This window comes from Sinocyclocheilus anshuiensis, unplaced genomic scaffold (assembly GCF_001515605.1).
Source record: "Sinocyclocheilus anshuiensis isolate Anshui unplaced genomic scaffold, SAMN03320099.WGS_v1.1 scaffold860, whole genome shotgun sequence".
Taxonomy (NCBI): Eukaryota; Metazoa; Chordata; class Actinopteri; order Cypriniformes; family Cyprinidae; genus Sinocyclocheilus; species Sinocyclocheilus anshuiensis.
In genome coordinates this window covers 1311788-1338788 of record NW_015548288.1, presented here as the reverse complement: position 1 = coordinate 1338788, position 27001 = coordinate 1311788, and the positions used below count along the sequence as shown (strand labels likewise).

Below are 27001 nucleotides of genomic sequence, written 5' to 3'. Positions count from 1 at the left end.
CCAGGTACATATGTGTCCAAACAGTGTTGTATTCAATGCAGGGCAAGGGACACACAGTGCACAAATTTGGGATGGGTACAATATATTTGTTTAAATGTTTTTTAAAAGAAGTTTTGTTTATAATAAGGTGTTTTTGACATGAATTTCAGGCTCAAACCATGACTGTGTGGCGGCAGGCAGAAAAACATAAAACCCCATGTGTGTGTTTCCTAAACAAGATGGACAAGCCTGCAGCTAGGTTATACACAAACATTTTTTGCTCATTTCTCAGAATCTCACTTAAATTTAGAGAATTCATTAACACATTGTCTGAAAATTTGCATGTGTTATTGATCTGAATGAATGACTGCCGTTCACTAAGGTTTCATCTCACTCTCATTTCTCCTAGCCTGAGTTACTCTATAGACAGCATAAAGACTAAACTAAAGGCCAACGCTGTTCTCCTTCAGGTGACCTTTTTAAACATAGTAACCAACTACAGTTACCAATGAAAAGATTCATTCTGAATATTTAGTATGATTTCCAGAACCCCTATTGGCTCAGGGAAGAGCTTTACCGGATTGGTGGACTTGATCACTAGGCGGAAAATGACATGGCAGGGGAGCTCAATTACATATGATGGTTGTACTTTTGAGACCAGCACCCTTCAGCCCACAGATGACCCAGATGTGCTCCAGGCTGTCAGTGAGGCCAGGCCACTTTGATAGAACAGGTGAACAAAAAAAATATCTGAAAACAATAGAATAAATACTGATACATTTATTGTTATTTGCCACATCTCGAGTACAGTAGGTTCTTAAAGGGATACGTCAAAAATTATGATTCTGTCATCATTTGCTCTCTTTTATGTATGATTTACTTTCTCTGTGGAACACAAAAGATATTCCGAAAAATGTGTCCAAACAACAATGGACCCACTGGCTTTAATTGTATGGAGAAAAAAAAAAGCTAAGGCATCTTCTATTGTGTTACAGGTTTAGAATGACTTGTGGTTCGTGATGGCAGAATTAAAATTTCTGGCTGAACTTTTTTGTATGAATTGGACAGGTAGCAGATCTAAATGATGATTTTGCGAAGCTGCTTCTGGGACAGTACAGTGAAAACTTTGATGCAGTGCCTGCAGGGGAGGTAAGAATATGCAGCTTCTCTATACTGTGCTCCAGGTTTCTTTCTCTATTGGTTCAGATACATTTGGCTATTGAATAAACAGAATTGAATCTGAATATCCAGTTGCAGGAGGCAGTGAGACGAGTGACATTAGCTCGTAAGGGAGTTCCTGTGTTGTCTGGAAGCTCTCTGAAAAATAAAGGGGTTCAACCTCTGCTGGATGCCATTACTGCTTACCTTCCTGCCCCCAGTGAGAGGAACCATCCGTCAGCCCCCTCATCAACTCATTTTGCTACAGGAGAATAAATCATGCTATGATTAAATGTATATTTGTTCCTATCTGTCCAGGCGCTGGTATAAGGATGATCTGTGTAAAAGTGGTCCATGACAAACAGAGGGGTCCACTCGTGTTTGTTAGGATCTATTCAGGAAGCATGAAGGCTCAGTCGGCAGTGTACAACATAAACAGGAACGGAACGTAGGTTCTCATTGGGGAAAATCTGGCATGCGCAAAGCTGACCTCATACGTCATCTGCCCGGAACTGCTTCCGTTTACAACAGTGAGCACAAGCTAGATTCAATTTTTGAATTTAATCAGTTTTGAATATGGATATTTTTCTTACAAAAACGCATCAATTCACTACTGGAGGCCTTTGTTCACACCCCGGAGCCGTGTGAGACACTTTTTTTTTTTTTATGGATGGGTGCTTTTTATTTAACTTCTTTTGGACTGAAGCAATGCAACACCCGCTGACTGCAATGATAGAGCTTGAAAGATCAAAGACAATTTTTAATATAACTCCGACTGGATTCGTCTGAAAGAAGAAAGTCATATACACCTAGGATGCCTCGGGGGTGAGTACATTTTTTTAAATTAATTTTCATTTTTGGGTGAACTAACCCTTTAAGCTTAGTGCTTTGAAAAAGTGCCTTAAAGTATTACATTGTGACACATAACCCATCCTGCACCATTTGTGCTACGGACATCAAATACCTTGAATCTTGTGTTGAGGAGAAGGAAGCACCCAAGTCATAATATATATAATAACCAGAATATCATAGATTTGGGAGCGTTTTTTTGGGAGTAAGCGATTGCCCAAAACACCCTAGTAACCTAGCAATGCCCTAGCAGCAACTAGATTAAGCAATAACGGAAAAAAAATGTTAATTGTAATCTCTCTTTCTCATTTTCCTGCTCTGCAATGTATTTTTTCACTTGTTTATGCACAGACGATACCACAACATTGAAACTCACCTAGGACCCTTGCAGGTGGCCTACAGAGAGACCATCCTCCAATCAGCAACTGCCACAGGTGAGGCAAGTGCAAACTCTACCCTCATGTTTTATATGGTAGTCTACCTCTGTTAAAATCATATTACGAAGAAACAGTAGAACTTTTTCTTAATGACAGTTCATCTGTTTTGTTTGTCTGCTTTACTGTTTTATGGTCCAGTGCGACTTATGGTTACAATATATTTTGTCCATGGTAAAAAAAAAAATAGGCATAAAATAAAAAATAAAACGACTTATATGATCAGTCACGTGCCCTGTTTTAGTGTAGGTTCAAAAGTCTGGGGTTGGTAGGATTTTTTTTAATGTTTTCATTTTTGTATAAAATGAATAGATGAAGAAATGGTAAGAAACCAACATTCCTATAGTTCTACACAGAATACATTGTAATGCTAAAATGGATTATAATATCAAATAATGCAGTATTTATTTTGAGTAGTCAAGTATTAGGAAATTCCAGTATGATTTGTATGATCATTTCAGACACGTTAGATCGTACTCTGGGAGACAAGAGGCATGTTGTTACTGTGGAGCTTGCTGTCCATGCTCTGATGAAGGAGTCTAGCACTTCCTGTGACGTGACTTTTGAGGAGGAAGGAAATACTCGGCTCCCTGCTGTTGTCAAAGAAGCTGTGGAAAATGGGGTTCAGAGCGCCTACCTCCAAGGTAATGGATGCTTTAAAGCTTTTATGCCTAAATCATTCATCACATCCATATCATCCTGCTACAGTATTGCAGTACATTCGAGTCTATAAATCTGATGTCCTTGTCAGCCATATGCTGTTGGTAATCTAACTTCCTTTCCAGGTCCTGTGCTGGGTTTTCCTGTACAGGGAGTAAAGACAGTTATCCAGCATGTGAGTTTGGAGCCAGGCACTTCTGCAGCCATGGTTTCAACCTGTGTCCCGCTGCATGCTCAAGGTACTCAAAAACTATCCTGTGTCTTTCCCACAGTCACTTTCTAATATGTTGCCACATCTGAGTCCATGTCTTTCTGTGTCAGGCTCTGAAGCTGGCTGGGGGGCAGGTTTTGGAGCCGGTGATGGCTCTGGAAGTGACTGTAGGGGAAGAGTATCTGAGTCCTGTGCTTGCAGATCTCGCCCAGCAACGCGTTACTGTATGCGACATCCAAAGTCGACAGGAAAACAAGGCTACTCAACCGTTCTGCGCACTTTGACTTCTGGGAATGCCACCTTTTCTCTGGAGCTATCCAGCTATGAGCCCATGAACACTCAGGACCAGAATATACTGCTCAACAAGATGGCTGGACTGGCTTGAAGCAGTAACTGTCACCAACTGAACGGAGCATTTATACAGACACAAATTTTGATTGCTCTGTGATTGGCTGCTTACATAAGGTCCAGAAGATAAATCTTGGGAGACTAGCCTACATATGGACATACCCTGCTCAGCCCACATCCCTAATTGAATTTTTTTCTCAGTGTAAGGTAAAACATGCTTACTGTTGTTTGTGTGTATATGTACATAAAATATACCAATAATTTTATAAGAACAATGCATTCATAAATGTTTTATTTAAATATTTATTTCATTTATAAAACCCTTACAACATACCTAGCCTTGGGAAATAATTAAAAGGCAGACCTTCCATACAATTTATTCACAAGAACATTAATTACAATTTAATCAAATTTAAGCCTACAGAGAAAATCCAGATGTACAGAACTGTCCATTTAATAATAAAAACCAGTAATCAAAAATATCAAGTTCTGGCAGTATCTGGCTCAGTGCATACAACAGCAAATCAGTTACTGGAATCAATAACATGATTTTATCTTTTAAAAAGTGTTGTCCTTTTATTCCCTTTAATTGTCTACTGTCAGCTGAATGTTGAAGTTCATAGACCCTTGTACTCCTGACGGCAGTGGCCAACAAATAGAGGTTCTGCAGGTATGCCTCTCCTGATGACCAAAAAGGGAAAAATATCACTTTCACCAATGAAACATACGAAAAATATGCCTGTGCAAATTTTATTTGCAAAAGCAAATTCAATTATTTGTACAAAGACTGTATTGAATACTTTTTACATTTTCAAAATCCCCCCAACCAATCCAGAACAGACTGCCTTCAAATAAATAATTAAAAATAAATATTGTAATAAATCTATAATTAACCAAAAGTCAAGGACATTAGAGTTTAGTGAGGTCACTCCACTGCTGAGCATCATGATTCTTACATACATTAAATAAATAATTGAAACCGTATGTTGTATTATTGATTAATCAAATAAGGTGAGATTGCCTTAATCCACTGGTTCTCAGTTCGAGTTCTGGGGACCCCCTGCTCTGCAGTTTGCATGTCTCCCTTATTTAACAAACCTGATTCAGATCACCAGCTCGTTAGAAGAGACTCCATGAACTGAACTGAATAAGAGAGACATGCAAAATGTGCAGAGCAGGGGGTCCCCAAGACTCGAACTGAGAACCACTGCATTAATGAATTTGCCATTGTCATGGTTTAACTCACTTGACCATGCGGCAGCGATGCTGGACCAGACGATTATAGGCATTATCCACATCTGTCACGCTTTTATCACTCCATAACCTCTCAGCGACAGCACTGGCTCTTGGCCTGCAATGGCACAAAAAAACAAAAACGGTTAATTTACATAATTCTAAGTAAATACTAGGTTTGGTTTCAGTTTTGGCACAAACTCCTAACTTTAGCTTTTACTTTTATTACATGATAGGAGATGCAGTTAATTAACCACTTGTTAGTAACATGATTACACAATGTGTATAATGGTTTGTCTTGGTGTTGTTGGTACAGTTGAGTGATATATCATACCAGAGTCGAGGAGTGAGGTTGGTAGCATCCACATACTCTCCCCAAAGACAAGCCTCTCCACCTATCACCAGCTTCTTCTGTGCATCTGTGCCTGTAGTTATAAACAACAGCAAAAACAATAACATTTAATACAACATTGTACAAAAAGCAGTCCCTCAAAGCAAAGAGTTGATCCTGTTCGAGTCTGATCTGTGTGTCAAACACTCCTATATCGGAATACCTGCAGACAAAGCAAACCATTTATACTGCATGGTTCGTGACTGAATAGACGCATAACTGTCAGTGTGTGCAAAGTTCCATGGTCACATGATAAGCATGTTTGTTTGCATATCCAAATGCAAACAGGTCCCTGACAACGTCATTGCTATGGCAGAGCTTTGGACCGAAAAAATTATGATGCTCGTTGATTTAAGGATATGAGAATATCTGATGTAAAATGACTCCATACAATCACATGCCACCTTTACCACTTAAATATGTTGCCTTTGAATCAGTGTAGCTGACCTTCAAAACCTAAAACCACTCGTACCAACCTTGGTTACAATAAACAAGAAAATTCACCAGATTCATCCATTAACAGACAGACAGACTTCTCAACTCTTAGAGGTCAACTACAACATATCTCACAACATCATGTATTGCATAATCAACAGTCATTGTTTTTTACTCTAAACCTTGAGATGTTGTGCAAATTTAGGAGAAACACAAGTCAAACAGAAACAGAGGCCCATATCCACTTTTTCTGCGAATGACACACACCAATGAAATTTTGGGGGTCGGCTTTGTAAATGTTCACCCAGTCTTGGCCGTAGCTGATGCGGTTGAGGTGCCAGGGTGTGGAGAGCAGAGCATTGAAACCAGCCACCGTGACCTGCGCCATCTCATCCTGGTACTGCGGCCTGCCTTTCCACACATGGATCTGTGTGTCGGCTTTCAGCTACATGTGTACAAATACAGACACATGTATAACACACAAACGAACAGACGTCAACATGTGGATGTCCCTCTGGACTCCATTTAAGGTCTTTGTGAGGCTTTTCATGCTTCATTCAGATGTACTTTGTCAAAGATACCAAGCTGAGATTGCACATTTATGCAGATCTAGTCGCTAGTAGTTCTGAAAGAACTGAACATAGTTGATTGTAAAGTGACAAAAGACATGGATGTACAATATTTTTCAAAATCAGCTGTAACAAAAAATAATTTTGGCTATCAATATTGGCACATCCCAATAAAATGCAATCAATATTTAATCTTAAAAGTTAAAAATTGTCAAACACTACATCAAAAACTGTAATATGTTAGATCTTGAATGTAGTCCAGAGAAATATATCCATTTTGTGTCGTTTTTCTGAAAGGTCAGATGCTTAGCTGTGACTCAACATGTCTTGCTTTCTCATTAGATCATTAGTAAATGGCCTCTAAACCTGACAACAGTTAACCATTATTCTATACAGTAACATCTAAGAAGAACGAGGTAGAAGTTTTTAGCAGTGACTGATATTCGTGTATTGATTTTACAAAGCTGGAGCAAGGTGGAGGAGGAATTATGGCAAAGCATACACTACCATTCAAAAGTTTGGGGCCACTAAGATTTTTATTTTTTTTTTTAAGAAATTGACTCTTTTATTCAGCAAATTCACATTAAATTGATCAAAAGTGACAGTAAAAAATTAAGTAAATGCTGTTCCCTAAAACTTTTTATTTATAGACTTCTGAATGATCTTGACATTTAACAATATTACTACTTTTACTGTATTTCAGATCAAATAAACACAGCCTTTGTGAGACTTCTTTCAAAAACATTTTTAAAACAACCTTACCGACCCCAAACTTTTGAAGGGTAGTGTATTTAGAGTGACACTTGCTGGAACACGTGCTTTCCGAAATATTTGGGAATATGACCTCGAGATGTGGCAGTAGCTCAGAGTTGATCAGGAGTGGTCAAACACATTGACATTATGTAGACATGACAACGTACTAGTGACAAGCAACACCAAGAGCCAGAACCAGACTGACAGGATCACATCTGAACACTACAATAATAATGCAGAAATTCTATATAATTAATATATGGTTGATGACAAGCGCATATATCCTCCTTTACAATGGAGGGGTTTCTCAATGAACCATCTCTACTCAAACCACAGCCTCAACCCCCAAGCTTGTTTGTGATTCAACACCATGTCCACTTCCATGGCTATTTTCAGGGCAAAAACCAGGTTGAAATGTAACAAAAGGTATAGTGATTGAAAAGGGTAGTAATAACCATATTTGATTGAAACTCAAAAACTGACTTTAACCCCAAGTTGCCAACCAGACATATCAAAACCAATCACATAATTCAATGGTCAATACATGTGTAAACACTGAATAACTAGAGTTTCTAAATGACTGCGTTTTAAACCACTAGATTAGTAAACTAGTGCTGCTAAAATAAACAAAATTAGAATTTGACTGGAGAAACTGACCAGGGAAATTGAGTGGCTCAACTTTGTAGTAGTGTTGCCAGTCCTGTCCATAGCTAATGTAGTCCAGGTACCAAGGGGCAGAAAGAATGGTTGTAAATCCTGCCCCAGTCACATTCTGAAGCTCCTCCTCCATCTTGTTCTCCATCCACACCTCCACCACAGTGTCATCCTTCAGCTGGAACATGCATAAAGCACATTACTGTATGTGCCCTAATCAATGTGTTTTTTTGTTTTGGCTGTTATATTGTTATGGCAATTTAGTGGTGTGTTAGCAGTGGCTTGTGAAAAGGCGAGCATGCAAGTCAAGCTATTTGTGATTAAGAAGGTTAAAGAAAAGTAGATGAGTCTTTGATTTGAAGTCACAAAGCATTTTGGCCCTGCAAAATTGTGACTAAATTCGTGTATAAAAGGTGGTAACTTAGAAATTAACATTATGACTGTAATATAACATTTATGGATTTACATTACTTCCCATCAGCACAGATAAGAAGAGCTCAGCCTTACCTTCACTCCATTATCAAACACTTCCTGCCACACCATGTAGCCTTTCTTGGTAGCAGCCACAATATCAAGTAACCTGTTTTCCAAAGATGAATAATACAAAATGACAGATTGTGTTCCGATTAATATTTTCATTTACAGTTACATTCTTCTGGGAAAAAACAAATAAGCAAACTATCATAATCATCTGTAACGTATACTATAAGACCACAATAAATGTATTTCCTGACTATATTGAAGCTCTTACCTTTGAATATAGAAAGACTCCAGTTTGCTGTAGTCTGTGCCAAAGCCCTGCTGCACCATAAACTTCTGAATATCAGGATTGGACTCCCTACAGGAACGATAAGTGGAATGAAAGCATGGCCTTAACTAAAGCAAATAGAGAAAGAGAAACAATACATGCCCTTGCACAGTAGGCTGTCATTTTCAGTTAGAATCAATTTTTTTTTTTCATTCTGTTTAGACACTCAATTGTCCTGAGTGACGGTTACAGTTATTATTTACTTTTTTTTTTAATACATTTTTTAGCTCCTTTTTTCTTACCAGCAACTAGGCCTGGGCGATAAAACGGTATCGATATTTATCGACGGTACACCTTCTTCGATAACGATAGAAAAAATGTTCGATATAGCGCCCGGTATAGGCACGTGCTATGAGTGATGCAGACAGCACACACAAACACATGCTGAAATGAGTGCTGTGCCTGCCTGTGATGAGGAGATTGTGAATAAAGAATGAATATTAGTCAAATTTAAAATAAACATTTGCAATGTTAGGTGTGAGTCAGGGAGCGTCATCAGTGGAATGCCTCGGGGGTGAGTAAAACGCAGCCTAATTTTCATTTTTGGGTGAACTAACCCTTTAAGACCTATTTAATCTGCATATAAAACATTAGAAATTAGATATGTTTAATTTTTATTTTGTTTGATTGATAAAACAAAAAATATTTGTTGTTTGTCTGAATAAATTGGGTTAAGGTCACCATACTTGGCCACATGTCACGTCACTTTCACTTTTCACTTTAATTTAAAAATACAGCAATTCTATTGCTCTTTGTTTTAAAAAAGGTTATATAAAATGTCAATATTATCGATACCGAACAACATAAAACATTATATCATTGATACATTTTTTAGCTATATCGCCCAGCCCTACCAGCAACTGAAGTCAACCTCGTCTCCACCCAGGTGTATGTAGGCATCAGGGAAGACTGTGCTGATCTCTTTAAAAAACTGTGTCATGAAGTCATAAGAGGAGTTTAAGATGGGGTTCACCGTCCCAAATGTTCCTGAAGGACTAGAGCCACTGTAACAAGGTGTTAGTAGATCCTTTATGCCTAAGTGAGAGCGACAGAGAGAGAAAACATGTCACATTAATCAGTAACTGCAGTTTGAATGTGAACTGCTGAAACCAACAAAACATGACTTAAGGCTAGAATACACTACACGACGACTTTATATTTGTCTCCTAGCAATAAGGCACGTTTCTGTGTGAGTTTGTTGTGTGTTTGTTTCGACTAAATGTCATCAGTAGTGCATGACGCCTAGTATTTTAAAATCTGTTCAGATTTTAAAAGTTGTGCAGTGTATTCCAGCCTTAAATATGACTAAACAAAACAATCTATATAAAGCTGTCATGTAGCAAGTCCACCAACTGACCAGTACCCCATGACTCTGTGTGTCCTGGGGTGTCAAACTCAGGGATGACACGGATCCCCCTCATGCGAGCGAACTCGATGACCATCTTCACGTCGGATGGAGTGTACACATGCGTGAATGGGTGATAGGCTCCCTGTCAATCACAAAACAAATAGGAAAAACATGATCAATACACAATGATAAACACTTTCCCAGTTAGATTTCAGAAGTGGCAGTTGAGTTCTATGACCTAATTCTTTGGTTTAGAGGTGAAATTTCTACACTAAAGGAAATGACACAAGAACTGACATGTCCTACAGCACAGCAGTATCATCACTTTGTGGTAAAACTTTATCCCTTACCTTTCGCTTCCAATGTAGCAAATACAAAAGAATATATGAGAAAAAGGAACTATTTTTAAAAGCAAGCCTTTCAAAAACCTGCAATTTGTTGCAGTGTAATTATAGCTTGATACGCCTACTTGTGTTCTCCTGTTTACATGGCGTTGGCCATCACCCTTAGTGATAATATAATTCTAGCATGGTAATCCACTAACAACCTGTCTGAAATCTACAATATATTTCATGTTCTGAATAGCTTGAATCTAAAACAAAGTCAAGTGCATCACATACTCACCTTCTGACTTAACTCGGGGAAGGTACGGCTCATGTAAGGAAATGAATGATCATCCACAATGTGCCAGTGAAATACATTAAACTTGTTCATCGCCATAGCTTCCTGTCAAAATTAGACATTTTATTACTGAACGTTGTGGGATGAGAAGCATTTCAAAACCAACAACAACAAAAAAAAACCTTGGAAGGTCCTTGCACATATGTCCACTATTATGATCATGTGACTCGAGTTTAATTCTCGGTCAAAACTTTATATCACCACTGTTCACTGACTGCAATTTTTTCCAGACAAACCTTGTGATGAGCGTCATTTTGTCTTGTGATTACTGTCATCTACGAACATAACAAACTTGACTTTCCAGTCTCATAAGTAAAATAAGTTCCTTGAGCTATTTAGCTGACAAGTCTTCTAATAAGGAAACTGAGCATTAATTAAAAAAATAAATCAATTAATCATGGCCTATTTTCCAATATAAAAATGCCACTCTAGACCTATGCATGTGTTTTGGTAAAGCCTGTCGTTATAAAACAAATGATTTCAGCTCACCAAATTGGCCAAAATGACTTTGAGTGGCAGGAAGTGGCGATACGAGTCCAGGAGGATCCCCCGATGGGCAAACCGTGGGAAATCTGAGATGTCTGTCTTATTGATGTTGTTCTGTTGAGAAGAAAAAATATGTTTTGATTTTTAGAAGAGCTTAAATAGATACATTGATGGAATGTATTAACATTTAATTTAGTACAATCATTCAAAGTAAGAGTCTGTTTCAAACTTACGACTCCATAGTCATCCTCATAGACCAGCTGGCTGAATGTTTCCAGTCCTTACAACAATATGAGGATGTTACACATGAATGAAATCATGAGTTACGACAGCATGTTACAGTATATGGACATGATAAATACTGCAATCTCTTCTTTTAAGGCAGGATAACACAAAATCCAGCTTTGAAACAACAATCTACATTCTTAGGAAAGGACCGTTTCTATCTAACACAGTAAAAACAGTAACATTGTGAAATATTGTTCTAATTTAAAATAGCTGTTTTTATTTTCATATTTTTATTATTTTAAAATATATTACAATAGACTTTTGAATGGTAGTGTATGTTCAAAAGGGAAATATAAATGTGAGCTTGTTTGCTGCCTTTACTTTCGCTTACCTCGCAAAGCTCCCCATACATTAGCAGCTTTCAGCACAGCAGAGGGTTCATCAACGGACAGCTCATCTACACAAACAGAGCAAAACTTTACACAATTCACACACCACCAAAGAATTCACAGGCTCAACTCCACACAGTTTGAGTTTTATCTCAATACATCTGATTGAAGAAGCTAGAAGTGACTGACTTTCATAATGCAGTTTCTATGAAATATTAGGTAGAAAACTCTTTGCAAATTACTTTGCACGAGTCAAATGTTACTACATCTAAAAAGAGCTCTAGAACGACGTTAATACGTTAACCCGATTACACCTCCGCTCCGAGAGGCAGATGTCAATTATTGGATTTGCCGATCGTTCATTGGATTAGAGTTCATTGAAGTTACGGCGCTGCGGATCACAAAGGCGGAAGGGAAAAAGCTCACATGACTCGTCGGTTTGCAGACTCGGGAAACCGTCGCACTCCGGATCAGCTGATGTTACCCATACCTGAAGCTCCACGAGATCTGAATCATACACTTTCTTTCGGCTCTTCTCGGGCTTCTTCAGGTCACCAAATATGTATTCAAAATATCTGCAAAGCAAAGGTCAATTGAAGCCAAGTGGATTCTGTTTACTATATGACACGGAGCACACTGTACTTCCTGTTAAAGCTAAACGTTAGCCTCCTTTATAACACAATGCCGGCATACATATGAATAAGGGATTGTACGTTACAATTAGTACCTGCGAAACGCATTCTCGAGTATGCTGCAGCTCGGTCCGGCGGAGGACTGTTTCGCTTGGACGATCTGAAACCTGGTGGGGCTGAGTTTAAAAGCGACGGCGGACGACTGAAATTTCTGCGGTAGCGGCCAGAGAGAGATTTCATCCAGCACTTTCTGTTTTCCTACAAAGTCGCCGAAGAGCCACCCATTGGATACGGCTACCGCCAAAAACAGCGGCGCAAATTTGACCAGACAGTACATGGCTGTGTTGAGCTGCGGTCAGCTGACTTCTGCTTCAAGTCCGAACGGAGGAGTGTGGATGTGCTCTGAAGTCTGGGGCGGTGTTTACCTCAACTCAAGTCATGGGACCTACCGAGCCGCCACACCCCCTCAAAGTCTTAAGTGAATTGCACAGATTGTGATTACAAAACCTCATCCCTTTATCTGTTGATTTATCCCGAGGACAGTGAAGGTCAATCCCTAGATAACTTGCAAAACAAATGGCCTAGGTAACTAGTTAAAATTGATTTAGAGAGCTCTCTAATTGGCATTGTTACTAGTAAGCATTTAATTGTAGAGCTCTCTAATTTAATTGTTACTAGTAAAAATGCAATTACGACGAGTAACGCTGGGGATATTTTAAGCTAAAATGGCTTGCCACAGAGGTAGAGCTCTGTAATTACAAATGAATGGAAGTCAATGGAGACATATGACTAGTAAAAATTGATTTGTAGAGTTCTTTAATTGGAATTGTTACTAGTAAGAATTGAATTGGAGAGCTCTGTAATTGGAATTCTTACTAGTAATAACTGAATTAGAGAGCTCTCTAATTATAATTGTTACTAGTAAGAATTGATTTAGAGAGCTCTCTAACTGGCATTGTTACTGGTAAGAATTTAATTGTAGAGCTCAACAATTGAATTTTTACTAGTAACAATGCAATTACGATGAGTAACGCTGGGGATATTTTAAGCTAAAACGGCTTGCCATATTGATACTTATTATAGTCTGTTACTATGGTTACAAGTAATAGTCACAAATAGAATAGGGGCTTGACTTGGTTAAATGAAATTACTACTTTTATGTTAAATGAAATGATTACATTTAGTTATTTAATTCTACCCCAGGGTGCCGCGGCACCCCGGTTGGGAAACACTGGCCTAGGCGATATGAGCTGAACAATTGATTCAGGTTTCAACACAGTCTTACGATCATAACAGGGAGCAGACTGCATATATTTCAAACATATCACGTAATAAAACCATTAAAATAGCAAAAGCCATATTTCTGGAATACTAGGGGCGAGCGAGCGGGGTGAGTTGAGCCCGTTTTTATTTAACGTGTTTAAAGCGAGCACATGACAGGCCCTACATAAATTTCAGGATGTGGTGCATCCTTGGGAATAATCGCTTTAGGTCTAAAATAAACTGCTTTCAAAATATGACGTTCCAAACAAAAAAAAAAAAGTTCTCTTGGCCCAGCTTGCCCCCAGTGAGGGGTAAATTGAGCCTAAGGAGAGGGTAGGTTGAGCCACATGGAGTTAAACTGTGCCACTGATTATGCTGAAGTAAAACTGAACATTTTCACCTCATGCTATATCAAAGAAAGAAAAATTCAATAAAAAAATGACTTCTTAAAATCTATGTGTTTTCCTTGTGATGGACTGGCCGTTCATCCTGGGAGTTTCCTCACCTGTGGCTCAAGGTGACCTGATGCTGGGTTAGGATCCCACTCCCCACGACCGTAATAAGGACATATAGGTTTGGATAATAGAATGGATGGATGGCTGACTTAAAAGTTTTATTTAAAGATATAGTTCACAACTCTGAAGGCGTTTTTTTTTTAAATTACTTAAACATTTCAGAACAAAAAATTAAAATTTAAAAATTTAAAAAGAAAAATAAAAAAACAGACTGCAACTGACCTTACAGAAATGTGCTAAAAGTAGGCTACTCAACATCCGACTTATAAATGTTGCTGGGAAATACAATTTCATAAAACCTTCAATGGCCAATTTTCATAAACAAGGCCTATTTAAAATTGACTGAACAAAATCGAGTTCAAAACAAAGAACAAAATTATGTTTGGTGTAAAATTAATGAAATATAATGTAGTTACATTACAGTAAAATAATACTTTATAATCATAAGAAGGGGTCAAATCACCCTGCTCTCCCCTACTATGTAATATTGTATAATGTAATTATAATTGTAATTGTAATAGTAGCCTACTGTGTACTTAGTCCCCCTACTTTTTGCAAAGCATTATTTGTTGTTGTTGTTGTTGTGAAAAACTAGATATAATCGATGTACTATTTTCTAATGTGAAATTACAATAGAAAGAAAATGAGTAGCACAAAATCAGCACAAATAGTGTATAGGCTACTATTTAAAGCCCTGCAGGTGAAAACACCCATAAAATTAGAAACGCCTCATACCTCATACTCAAATTCAGTCATTCTATACTTTTTTAGACCACAAAAGGAGAAATTAAAATGTCTTGCTTGGTCTTGTTCGACAAAGAAAGAAAGGGCACATTACAGCAACACCAGGGTGAGGAAAGGACTGGATTTTAATATTTAAGTGAACTGCCCCTTTTTAAGAATTACGAGAAGAGCTGCACTGAACGCTGTAAATTATATCAAGCCTACCCAGAGCTGGGTTAGAAGCATCAGAAGGCTAAGTAGAGCGTATAGAACATTGGAGCCAATGATTTCTACAGTTAAATATCAAGTGTAGCATTAGTCCTGGCAGGTCACGTTAGTCAAGCTTGCATCAGCTGACTCTCAGCTGATCCCCATCTACCTATGGGAATACGACACCTATCTAAGCATTCATATATAAGGTCCCTCAGTATTATTAGCAGTTTTCGCATTGCTCAATAGCTAATTACCCTCCTCCATCCCCAACTCCTCCTCTGTCAGTCGGGATTCAGCCTTCTGATTCTCCTTTGAATCAGACTAATTCTAAAATGTGTACATAAAATTATTGAACTTTAACAATATCTGCAATACATTTATGTTGGTTCTGTTCTGTTTACCCTGGGGGTTATTGCTGCTCTCCCTGCTCTCCTCCATGCTAGGCTGCATGGAAGCGCAGGGAGTTCTTGCCCAGAACAGAACCATACCGCCAATCCAAACTGTATGCTAATTGTCAATCAACTTTGACGATAGTGGTCCTGACAGAAATGCTTTCGAGAAACGCAGACCAGTTACAGAGCTACTGACTGGTGTGTGTGTGCAGTTTTTTCTACGCTGGGGGTGGTTTTTTATGACCGTACGAACCCTAATGTGATGATCGGGTGCGGGTCGGGTGCGGTTATCTAAATCAGACAAAAATACAGGTGCGGGCGGTTGGCGGGTGGATCATTTATTTGAAGCTGCGGATTCGGGTGACGTTTTAGCTCATCCGCGCATCACTAGTGTGTGTGTGTGTGTGTGTGTGTGTGTGTGTGTGTATGTGTGTGTGGCGTCCGCTAGGTTGCGTTTACTTGTGTTCCATGCTAATACAAAGGACCATATCTCACAGACAGTGACATTAGACTATCAGTTTACATTTCAGAACATTAATTTTGCCATTAATTGAAATAATGGGTTAGATTTGTTGAGATTTTTGTATGCACACGGAGCCCGACAACAGACGGTATAGTCCACATACATTTTATAGCTCCACAGATTTAGAAAAGAAGCATACCAGGGCCACAATAGCAACATACTTTAGTGTACCACATTACTGCACAAGACCCCCAAAAAATCGTGACATTTTTATTCAAAATGAAGAAATTTAAATCAACTTCAAGGTCATTTACAGGAATGATGCAGAAAACTTTTGTACAGCAGGGGGCGACATTGTTCCGTGAATTCAAATTCAATACTAGCTCTGAACATTCTAACCAACGTGTGCATGGTAGTGCATCTCAACTAATGAGGAACGAAGTTTAGGCTGGACTCGAAGTACAGTTTATAGACTAAATTATTAAAATGACTTTCACTTGAATGCACAGCATTGCCACTGAAGTTGCTGTTGAGTAGGATGACTCTTAAAGCAGCGCTTCCTAAAAGGTCAGTCATATGCAAAGTATACAGTGTATACAGAGACTTTCAACACTTTCATACACACAAATCCCTTGGTGATATGCAGGCAGCCTAATAAAAGGCCCTTGTTATTACTCTATTAATGAGCCCCACCACAATCTCCTTATCTATTTTCACGCCAGTTCATCAGTCTATCTCCTCCCACATTCTCCTAAACAGCAGCAGCGCTCCGACTCTCTTTCCTCCTCCTCTAAAAGCTATTCACACCCGTCAGCTGTTCACTATTGCTACTGAGACCTGCACGCGCAGCGGCGGAGCTGCTGTATGACGATACGAGCGAATGTATTTGTGCACCGTAGTCACATAGATCGAGGAACTCGTGTAGTTTTCTGTGCAACTCAGCAAAAATAGAGTAAACTGTATTTCTAGGCTTGTTGCTTACGTTAAAAGCAAGTGGATTCAATTACTCTTCATTTGTTTATTTTGTGGTTTGTCCACGCGACATCGGACGCTGTTGCCACAGCGTCCAGCGCCGCCGGTATTGTGACTCTGTACGCGTCGCGTTGTGGCATGTGTGTGGGCCAAAGCAGAAGGAACTGAAGTCCTCATTGCTCCTGAACAGGTAATACCGGTCCATACGGTCTATGTTTTAATAAATGTAAATGCACGTTAGTTACCCCATGTTTTCTAGGACATATTTAATTGGATATTTCACATTAAAGCTATGTTTATATTCGAATTTAAAAATATTTGTAGACATTAAAAATAAGAATTATAATGCACATTTAAAGCAAAAAATAAAAATTGTTGTCATTTAATTTTTAATACAATTTTAATGATATAAATATTTATCAAACGAGTGATGTGTGCAAGTTATGTCAGTGCGCCTATGACATTGTCATGAGAATGTTGATCTGTCATAATTCAAAATTAGATTTCTGGAACATCTGTTGGCGTAGAAATAAATGGTGTTTGAAAAGCACTTTTTTTATAGAGCCTACTTGTTATAAGATATGATTGCAAATTGTCATTACACTCTTTGTTTATTTTTATTGTAAGCTATTAACTGATTGTTTATGATTTATGCATACAGTCATTTGCAGAACATTGCTATTTTTCAATGCTCTGTTGCAAAATAATTAATGGCCAATGTCAGCACAGGGTTTCTGGCTCATGTACTTCACAGCTGTGGCCAATTTAAATGGATTATTGGACTGTATCAGGTGTGATACATCACCATTGCTTCTGTGTCCTTAATGTATTTAGCCCGGTTCAGAACTACATTTTGACTCTGCACAACATTAGCGGAAACACAATTAAATTCTCCCCGGAGGGATGTTGACAGCCGGCAGGGACCATGCAGGGGGTGTGTATCGGTTACATGGAAATTCAGACTGATTGGATTTGAATGTGCACCATATCGGCGACCAGATGGCAGCCAGTGACATTGACACACTTACTGTTGACTCTGTGCCTGGTTCTCGACTCTTTGTTCGGTTTTCCTCAGTGAATTTCAGGCAGGGGTGTTTACTTCTGAAAGTTTTTTTCCCCCCTTCAGTTTCCCCCTCCTTATCCATCCGCCTTTGAACACCTGGTAGTGATTAGACTCTCTTGCATTTGTTCACATTCCATTCGGCTAGGCATCAGAGAGGCTTCCAGTGGGTTTTTATGTTGTGTTTGCAGAATTACATCTTCTCTGCCTTCATATGGAGGTTTGGCATGCTCTTTGTGTGTTTTGCTGATACTGATCATATCACTGTTCAAAACAATGTCAGTCAACTCTTGCAGCAAACAACAGATGCTATTCAGCAACATGCCAGTTTAGGGCACACATGTGCTATTAAAATCTTTCATGTTTTCTTTCAAATTTAGTGTGAATTTTAATTGTCTAAAAATGTTAGCACACATTCCCTGTAAAAGATTATTTGTGATCTGTTTTTATTATTGCGTCTTTTGTCTACATAACAGTTTTTCTCTCTTTTTTTGCAGGATTCAATGAAAATGTCGGTCTGTGTCCACGAGAACCGCAAGTCTCGTGCCAGCACGGGCTCTATGAACATCTACCTGTTCCACAAGTCCTCATATGCCGACAGCGTGCTAATGCACCTAAATGCTCTTCGTCAGCAGAGACTCTTCACCGATGTTCTGCTCCATGCAGGAAACCGCTCTTTCCCGTGCCACAGGGCTGTGCTGGCCGCCTGCAGCCGCTACTTTGAAGCAATGTTCAGCGGAGGGCTGAGAGAGAGTCAGGACAGTGAAGTGGACTTCAGGGACTCCATTCATCCAGAGGTATTGATGAAGTGCTTGAATTTGTATAGAAGTAAAAGGGTGTGAAACGGAGAGTTCACCCAAAAATTTAAATTCCGTTTTTTTCACCCACCTCATGTGGGTCCAAACCTGTATGACTTTCTTCTGTGGAATACAAAAGATCTGTTATTGTAAGCTACTCTAATTTTCTGTACAACACATTATTGATTGAAGAGTACTGAAACCTTGGAGTAGCTCTGGGGTTGAACATCAGGTTGAATAAGGTTGAACATCAGGATTCGGGCTGAACATCAGGCATTTGCAAATCAACAGTTTTATGGTTTTCAAATAACTTGTATTGCAGTTTGACTGCAAAAATTAGATGTCACTTTATTTAGGTTAACTTTGCATTTAATCATTGCATTTTATTGCATTGTCTAGATATTGGAGCTCCTTCTGGACTATGCGTACTCCTCAAGAGTGATAATAAACGAGGAGAACGCAGAGTCTCTCCTTGAGGCCGGTGACATGCTCGAGTTTCAGGACATCCGTGATGCCTGTGCCGAGTTCCTTGAGAAGAACCTTCACCCATCCAACTGCCTGGGCATGCTGCTGCTCTCAGACGCTCACCAGTGCACCCAGCTGTTCCAGCTGTCCTGGAGCATGTGCCTCAGTAACTTCCCTGCTATTTGCAAGACTGAAGAGTTTCTCCAGCTGCCCAAGGACATGCTGGCCCAACTGTTGGCACACGAAGAGCTCGAAACCGAAGACGAGCGTCTAGTCTACGAGTCGGCACTTAACTGGGTGAACTACGACCTTGAGAGGAGGCACTGTCACCTTCCTGAACTGCTCCGTAATGTGCGTCTGGCTCTCCTGCCTGCCATCTTCCTCATGGAGAACGTCTCTACGGAGGAGCTCATCATCGCACAGGCTAAAAGCAAAGAGCTGGTGGATGAAGCCATCCGCTGCAAACTGCGCATCTTGCAAAACGACGGCGTCGTCAATAGTCCTTGTGCCCGGCCACGCAAGACCAGTCATGCCCTTTTTCTGTTGGGTGGCCCCACGTTTATGTGTGACAAGCTCTACCTGGTGGACCAGAAGGCCAAAGAGATCATTCCAAAGGCAGACATCCCCAGTCCACGCAAGGAGTTCAGCGCCTGTGCCATTGGCTGCAAAGTGTACGTGACGGGCGGCCGTGGCTCAGAGAACGGTGTGTCTAAGGACGTTTGGGTGTATGATACGTTACATGAGGAATGGTCCAAAGCAGCTCCGATGCTGATAGCACGTTTCGGTCATGGTTCCGCTGAGTTACGCCACTGCCTCTATGTCGTTGGAGGTCACACAGCTGCCACTGGATGCCTGCCTGCATCACCATCTGTGTCCTTGAAGCAGGTAGAGCAGTTTGACCCAGTTGCTAACAAGTGGAGCATGGTGGCACCGCTGCGAGAAGGAGTTAGCAATGCTGCTGTCGTCAGCGTAAAGCTGAAGTTGTTCGCCTTCGGAGGGACGAGTGTGGCCCATGACAAGCTGCCCAAAGTTCAGTGCTACGATCCCTCAGAAAATCGCTGGACAGTCCCAGCGTCCTGTCCACAGCCGTGGCGCTACACCGCAGCTGCTGTTCTCGGCAACCAGATCTTTGTAATGGGAGGCGACACCGAATTCTCTGCTTGTTCTGCCTACAAATTCAGCAGTGAGACTTATCAATGGACTAAAGTTGGAGATGTTACGGCCAAACGAATGAGCTGCCAAGCGGTGGCCTCTGGAAACAAACTTTATGTGGTAGGTGGCTACTTTGGTACACAGCGCTGCAAAACCCTGGACTGTTACGACCCCACACTGGATGCCTGGAACAGCATCACTACTGTACCATATTCCTTAATCCCCACTGCCTTCGTCAGCACCTGGAAACACCTCCCAGCCTGAAGCACGCCTGTTCTCCCCTGTGTGACTCTACTGTCCTACGAGGTAAGTCATGCAGTCTAAAAAAAATAATCACCAGACATGTTACGTTTTTGTTCTTTTATAGAATGGGGTTGCAATAAATAGCAGTACCAAATCAGTAATCTAATGATATTAGAGTTTTTTTTTTTAATCTACAGTATTCATCTTAAAGTTAACCTTTTAAATGTAATAATTTAATAACACTGTTAAATGTAATCTTTATCAAATGTCAATCTAGTCAGAACATCCCATTTTCATACTGTACATCATAAAGTTGTGATGTCTAAATTCGTTTAAAATGAAATGGCAATTCTAAATTGTTTTATTTTAAATGTATCTAGATAAAATAGTATAGAATTTTAATGTGCCGTTTATCAGTAATCATTTGTCAGCCTTAACATGTAATTATTGGCTTATTGGTATAAGCCAGAATTTCTATAACCCTGTCTGTATATTTGAGCATTTTATGTATTGGGATCAGTCTCCAGAAAATCACACTGTTGTTTACATTCTGTCTACAAGTGCTGTATGAGCTTATGTTTGCACGGTCAAAAGACTGGAATACATTTTAAGAGAATTTGTCTTTGGAACGCGAGGGAATTTCAGAGGAATGAGATTTACCCAGCCCTTGTTAGTTAAAGTCATGAACCATAATAATAATATTTAGTTTCAGATAATATTTGCTAATTGTTTTTTTTTCCCAGAATGTTTTTAACTCTAATTATAAAAATTCCAATGCTGTGGTTTCCATACACAGAACCCTCTTTGTAAGTATACTGACACATTGAAAAATTCCTGTGTACAATTTTACATGGCTCTTTGTGTTCATATGTACACTGTATTTGGATATAGAGATTTTATTTATCCCTCATGATCTGCCTCATGCATACATTGACAAAGAACCTTATGAAAATCAGTGGCAAATTGAGTATTGACAGAACAATTAGATTGTCTTAGGAAGTAGAGAGGAAAAAAACGGCAAGGCAGCATGCTATGAATATCAACCAGGTCAACATGGCTCATATGCAAAATCAGATATATTTCTTTTCAATCTTTCAGTTTCCTAGTGCTTTTTGTGTTCTTTCTCATTCCTTGACTGATGGTCTTTTTGCTGTTTTCCTCCTTTGTTTCTGTGAGGAGATTCTTCTGTTGTGTATATAGGTGTACTAATCTCAACATTTCGCTTTAGTCGATAACTTTCAAAGCTGGTGCATTAATGTATGTTTTATAATAGGTTGCTACAGATGTCACGTTTCCTGAGGGTCCAAAAAAATAGTGACTATTAAGCACTGAGCCTTGCTCCGTCTCCAGCAAAACAGGCTTCGGTCACAGCAGGACTGGGCATCAGGCTTTCCAGTATCTACCTCACAGCAGTGATCTGCCCAGCGATGCTGTGTGTGTGTGCTCGCTCTGTCTTGTCCGGCTGATACAGATACTCTGCTGTATCTGATCAGTCTCCAGACTGTGAGGGAGAAAAAAATTATAAATTCTTGCTTGAGAGAATTCAAAGCCTTGGTCTTTGAGCTGGAGATTCAAGCTCCCCCTACCAGAGAAAGATCATAGGCTACACCTGAATTTCAATGTGTGTGTGGGCACATGCAAATTTTCACATGTAAAATTTAGATCCGGAGTAAAACTGCATGTTTGTGTGTGTCTGTTGTGAGGAGGCGGCTTGCGGTAGGGCTGAATGAGTTATGAGTGTGCAGTGAGGGGCGTTGCACCGAGGGTAATTGAAGCAGAATAGAAGACTTTTATTGTTCCTGAGGGGGAAATTTGTCTGAGGGTGGAGGAAGCAGGAAAGAGAGGTAGGGCAAATAAGGGAGGAGGGAGGGTTCAGAGAAAAGACAGAGAAAGAAATGGTGAGGTGTGTTGTATTTGGATGAGCAGTGTGTTGACAACATGGAGCATGCTAGCATGGAGTCTGGGCAACAGTTTAGTACCTTTGCAGTAGGCTTTTTCATTGTTCACCTTCAGTATTTGTCTGTCTGAAAATATATGCTACAATACATAATCAAATATTTGAATGAGTAAATGGAAAATGTGCATCATTGTGCATCAGTTGTTCAGTTAATTTGTGCAGAAAGTGTAGTAATTTTAATGGGAATCTATGTGAAGGCATAATAATTCTCCATGTAGTTGGGTGCCCAGATTTGAATAGTTGACTGGCAAATATCATGAATTTGTCATGAAACGCGTGTTCATGCTGGATGAAGCAGACCTACACTTGCATTATGTAGATTTAAAAATATGTAGACGAAAAATTACTAATGCAATTTAAGTCAGACTAAAGCATTTATATGATTTAACTGTAAGATGTATCTACTGGGACTGGTTAATCATTGATGAAATGAAGATGGTGAAATAGACATGCTTGTTTGAAATGTATATTGAAAAAACACAGTGTCTGGTAAAACAAAATTGAATTCAAAAGATCGTAGCTGTAGTAAAAGGTCAGAGATCAGTGTAAAACCCACACTTTTGCCGATTCACTTGATTTCTAGTCAGAAATATTTTGTATATATTGCTTAACTTTAGAGTAAAACATGCATAAGTAAATGAGATGAGGTAATTCAGATGAGTCATAGCTGTTGTTTTCCATAAACGGTTTCTGTATCGTCAATCACCGTGTTTTGCAGTGTGCTGAAATCCTTGTGATTCAGACTGCGATGGGAGTTTCAGGGCAAAGCAAAAATCAGTCTGGATGCATTTATATTCTGTGAGTATAACTGGGAAATTAGAGAACATATAGACAATATTTTCATTCTTATTTGATGAGAATATTTTCAAAGATCCATTGTTGAGAAAAAGAAGAGAAAGAAATGGAGGGTTTTTATATTTAGCACTTTATTCTTTTAGTGAAAGCATCTTACAATAGAAAGATTCATCTCTGCCAGGTAGAATGAAATTAATATTTTATGCATTCATAAAATGCATAATGGCTCCCTTTATGGCTGGTAATCAGTCTGACTGTAGCGAGAACAGAATAACACAGAAATACTGATAGAGTGAATCAAAATCCAGGACAGTAGACCAAATAAAATGAGCACCAACTTAACTTCCTCCTCACTGAAAAACAAACTGAGGCAGTCCTCCACACTCATTCCATTCCTGACCCTTTGGCACTGGTCATTTAGCTTTGCTTTTAAAGTGTGTGTGTGTGTGTGTGTGTGTGTGTGTGTGTGTGAGAGAGAAATGCCGCCCACCTTGACAGGGCAGTTCATTTCAAAGTGGTGGTCCTTCCTTTGTTCACTGAGCCATTCCTATGCATTTAAAAGACCATAAAGTGTTCTAAGCAAGCTTCCTCCCTACTAACAATGAGGAGCCTCACTGCTGGCCAGAGGAGTGGGAGGAGAGAGAATGAGGGGAGAGGGGGAGGACTGGATAAGGGAGGGTAAACAAAGATTTTCAGTCTTGCTCTTTCTTTCTCTCCAACTGGCTGTGTTTTCTCACACTCAAGCTCCTGCTATCTTTCTCCCATGGGAATGCATCTGGTTACAGAAATCCTCCCTTTCCTACGTACAGGACACACTGCTCTCTTTATCTCTTATCTTTTCCCTCACTCTGTGAAAGCGTTTTTTTGTACAAATGTGCTGTTGAACTCTGCAAAGGTTCAGGGATGTTCTTCGCTGAAGAATTGCATTATACCAGAACGGATAGAATAACAAACTACATATCTATATGTACAGTTATTTTATTTATTTTTTTCTCAGAGATGGTTAACAACAAATAGCCTTAGTTTTTAGCACTTTGTATAGAGGGTTCTTAATGTGGGTTTCTTTCAGTCGGACTTTAAAAATTAAGGTCATAATCTCAAAATATTAGAAAAATAATAAAATAGTAAAAGTAATCAAAATATCAGCCGATAGTTAACTGTTTTGAGATGATCACATAGAAGAAGTGTTTATCTCCTAGTTTGTTAGGTCTGACAGCTTTACCTTAAAAAAAAAAAAATTTGGAAAACGTTACGTGAAATGAATACAAAATATGTACACTACCATTTAAAAAGTTTGGGGTTGGTAAGATATTTCAACATATATCTTGTATGCGCACGAAGGATGCATTTATTTGATCAAAAATGCAGTAAAACGGTAATAAAGAAATATTATAATTAAATTACTTTTTTATTATTAATTTATTCATGTGATGGCAAAGCTAAATTTTCAGCAGCCATTATTCCAGTCTTCAGAGTCACATGATCCACCACAAATCATTCTAATATGTGACCCTGGATCACACAACCAGTCTTAAGTCGCTGGGGTATATTCTTAGCAGTTGCCAAAAAAACATTGTATGGGTCAAAATTATCGATTTTTTTTATGCCAAAAATCATTGGGATATTAAGTAAAGATCATGTTCCATGAAGATATTTTGTAAATTTCTTACCGTAAATATATCAAAACTTAATTTTTGATTAGTAATGCATTGCTAAGAACTTAATTTGGACAACTTTTAAAGGCGATTTTCTCAGTATTTTCATTTTTTGGCACCCTCAGATCCCAGATTTTCAAATAGTTGTATCTCGGCCAAATATTGTCCTATCCTAACAAACCATACATCAATGGAAAGCTTATTTATTCAGAATTTTTTTTTTAAATGGACCCTTATGACTGGTTTTGTGGTCCAGGGTCACATATGCTGATTTGATGCTCCAAAATCATTTCTTACAATTATCAATGTTGAAAATGGTTGTGCTGCTTAATATTTTTGTGGAAATAGTGATGCTTTTTTTCAGGATTTTTTTTTTTAATGAAATGATAGCTAGTTCGAAATGATAGCTGTCAGTTTTTCTTTAGGACGGCAAAGGAAATAAGGTTAAAAGTTTTCTTTAAAATACAAGGACAGCTTTGAGACAGAAAATATTATTAGCTTAATATAAAAACAATAGAAATCAATGGAAAAACCTCCACTATGGTAAAAACTAAGCTTGTAGGTTGCTGCACGTGTCTAAGAGTGTGAGCTGCACATAAGCGCGTGTGTTTATACCAGATTTGTGTTTGGCGGGTGTGTGGGAGTGGAGGGAGGTCATTAGTCTAAGCTGTGTTCATTCACCGTCCACTTCATGCTGCTTAGATGAAGTGCCATGGTTCACCGAACATTTTGTCTTCAAAAGCAGCTCTGTAGAATCTACACGCAGCCGGCCCTGGGATCGATGGAGGGATGGATTTGGCTTTGCCCCCCTTCCAGTCTCTTTGGGCTTCTGTTTGAGTGGGTTTTAATTGGCAAGCGGTTCTTCTGTAACTGCAGTGCTCTTCTGCCCTTTACTGTCATTTATATGAACTGTATGCAGAACTTAAAAGAAGAAAGTGGGAGTTGTGAAGGAAAAGAGAGAGAAAGTGTGCTAACGACTTGATTTGGTCACTCTAGGGGACATCTGCTTTCAAATGATCACCTCCACTTCATTTTTCTCCTTTATTTCAAGCTAGAGGCCCTGAGAGAGAATATGTGACTTCAGAATGGATATTGGCCTTTGCAGTAGCTTAAGGCTGTAAAACGATAGTAGAGACAAAGGCAAAGAAGAAAAACATACTGTATTATGTTTGGTGCAACAATGGGTAGAAGAGGAAGCCTTTGTTGCACTACATTTAGTTGTGCTCTAGGTTCCTAAATGCTTCTTTGTTAATTGAATTAATACCGTCAATGATCTGGCTGAATGCAGTGTTTAAAAGAGTGCAGGCCTCTGTGTGTGTGTGTGTGTGTGTGTGTGTAATGTCTTTTGGCTTGTGTCTGCTGTTGAACAGGTGTTGAGGGTCTGACCTGTTCTCTCCTTTTGTTTTTCCTTGAGAGGAAAAAGAAAAGATAAGGAACAAATGGTCTGGTTCAGTGTCTGAATTTATATTTATGAGATGTTGTTTTTTCCTGAAATGCATGAGTGAATGTGTGGCATAAATGTGAAGTTGTAGTCTAGCTTTTAAAAAGTAGCATAATGAGAGAAAAAAATCTAAAAAAAAAACCAAACTGTTGAAATTTAAATTCCTAATGTGTTTTTGTTTTCTTATTTCCACAGAGTTCTTTGTGTCCATTTGTCGTTATTGTCTACTGGGTTCCAACTGTGAAGAGACGCTATAACCTTCCTGTGTAATTTTATGAAGAGACTTTCTCCCATAAGAGCTAAATATTGTGTACGAAGTCCAGCCTCAAAGCTTTTTTTTCCGCTGCTTCACCAGTTCACCAGTTTTTTTTGTTTTTTTTTACTTCAAGTACATTGTGATGTCATATCCTACATTTTGTGGAGTATCAGAAGGTGGACTTCACAGTGAAAACCAAAAGAACTGCAACGCACCCTGAAAGTCCAGTCTGCTTCCATCGTAACCAGCATATTCATCACCTTCGTCCCCCACATTTGTGTACTCTGACCATTTTTTTGTACAATGCTGATGCCATGCAAGCTAAAACAGACCCGTATGCCTGTCTTAATTTGTATACTGCATGAAGGATGAGTGGAAGCTGCTTCATTGGGA

At 39.1% G+C, this 27001-nt stretch overlaps 2 protein-coding genes and 1 pseudogene across 6 annotated transcripts; 2 read left to right on the top strand and 1 right to left on the bottom strand.

Annotated features, from left to right (window-relative positions):
• LOC107655893 (ribosome-releasing factor 2, mitochondrial-like) overlaps positions 1-3870 on the top strand; it is a 5324-nt pseudogene extending 1454 nt beyond the window's left edge.
• A 26-nt stretch (positions 3871-3896) lies between these two features.
• On the bottom strand, positions 3897-12793 carry LOC107655935 (beta-hexosaminidase subunit beta-like). 4 transcript variants are annotated; one of them, XM_016443569.1, is made up of 15 exons: positions 12342-12697; positions 12041-12189; positions 11617-11682; positions 11231-11277; positions 11001-11111; positions 10455-10556; positions 10181-10186; positions 9846-9972; positions 9337-9517; positions 8426-8512; positions 8182-8254; positions 7678-7852; positions 5207-5297; positions 4886-4990; positions 3897-4320 (listed from the first exon to the last, which is right to left on the bottom strand). In XM_016443569.1, the coding sequence occupies exons 1-15, from the start codon at positions 12581-12583 to the stop codon at positions 4257-4259; spliced, it is 1626 nt and encodes a 541-aa protein (XP_016299055.1). In that variant the 5' UTR covers positions 12584-12697; the 3' UTR covers positions 3897-4256. The 4 variants fall into 4 exon arrangements, with proteins under 4 accessions (XP_016299055.1, XP_016299053.1, XP_016299054.1 ...); XM_016443567.1 differs by having other exon boundaries at positions 9840-9972; positions 12342-12695; XM_016443568.1 differs by lacking the exon at positions 10181-10186 and having other exon boundaries at positions 9840-9972; positions 12342-12693.
• A 3751-nt stretch (positions 12794-16544) lies between these two features.
• On the top strand, positions 16545-26812 carry LOC107655934 (ectoderm-neural cortex protein 1-like). Of its 2 annotated transcripts, none has more exons than XM_016443565.1 (4): positions 16545-16977; positions 18345-18644; positions 19044-20567; positions 26548-26812. In XM_016443565.1, the coding sequence occupies exons 2-3, from the start codon at positions 18351-18353 to the stop codon at positions 20523-20525; spliced, it is 1776 nt and encodes a 591-aa protein (XP_016299051.1). In that variant the 5' UTR covers positions 16545-16977; positions 18345-18350; the 3' UTR covers positions 20526-20567; positions 26548-26812. The 2 variants fall into 2 exon arrangements, with proteins under 2 accessions (XP_016299051.1, XP_016299050.1); XM_016443564.1 differs by lacking the exon at positions 16545-16977 and adding an exon at positions 17951-18067.
• The last annotated feature ends 189 nt before the right edge of the window (positions 26813-27001 follow it).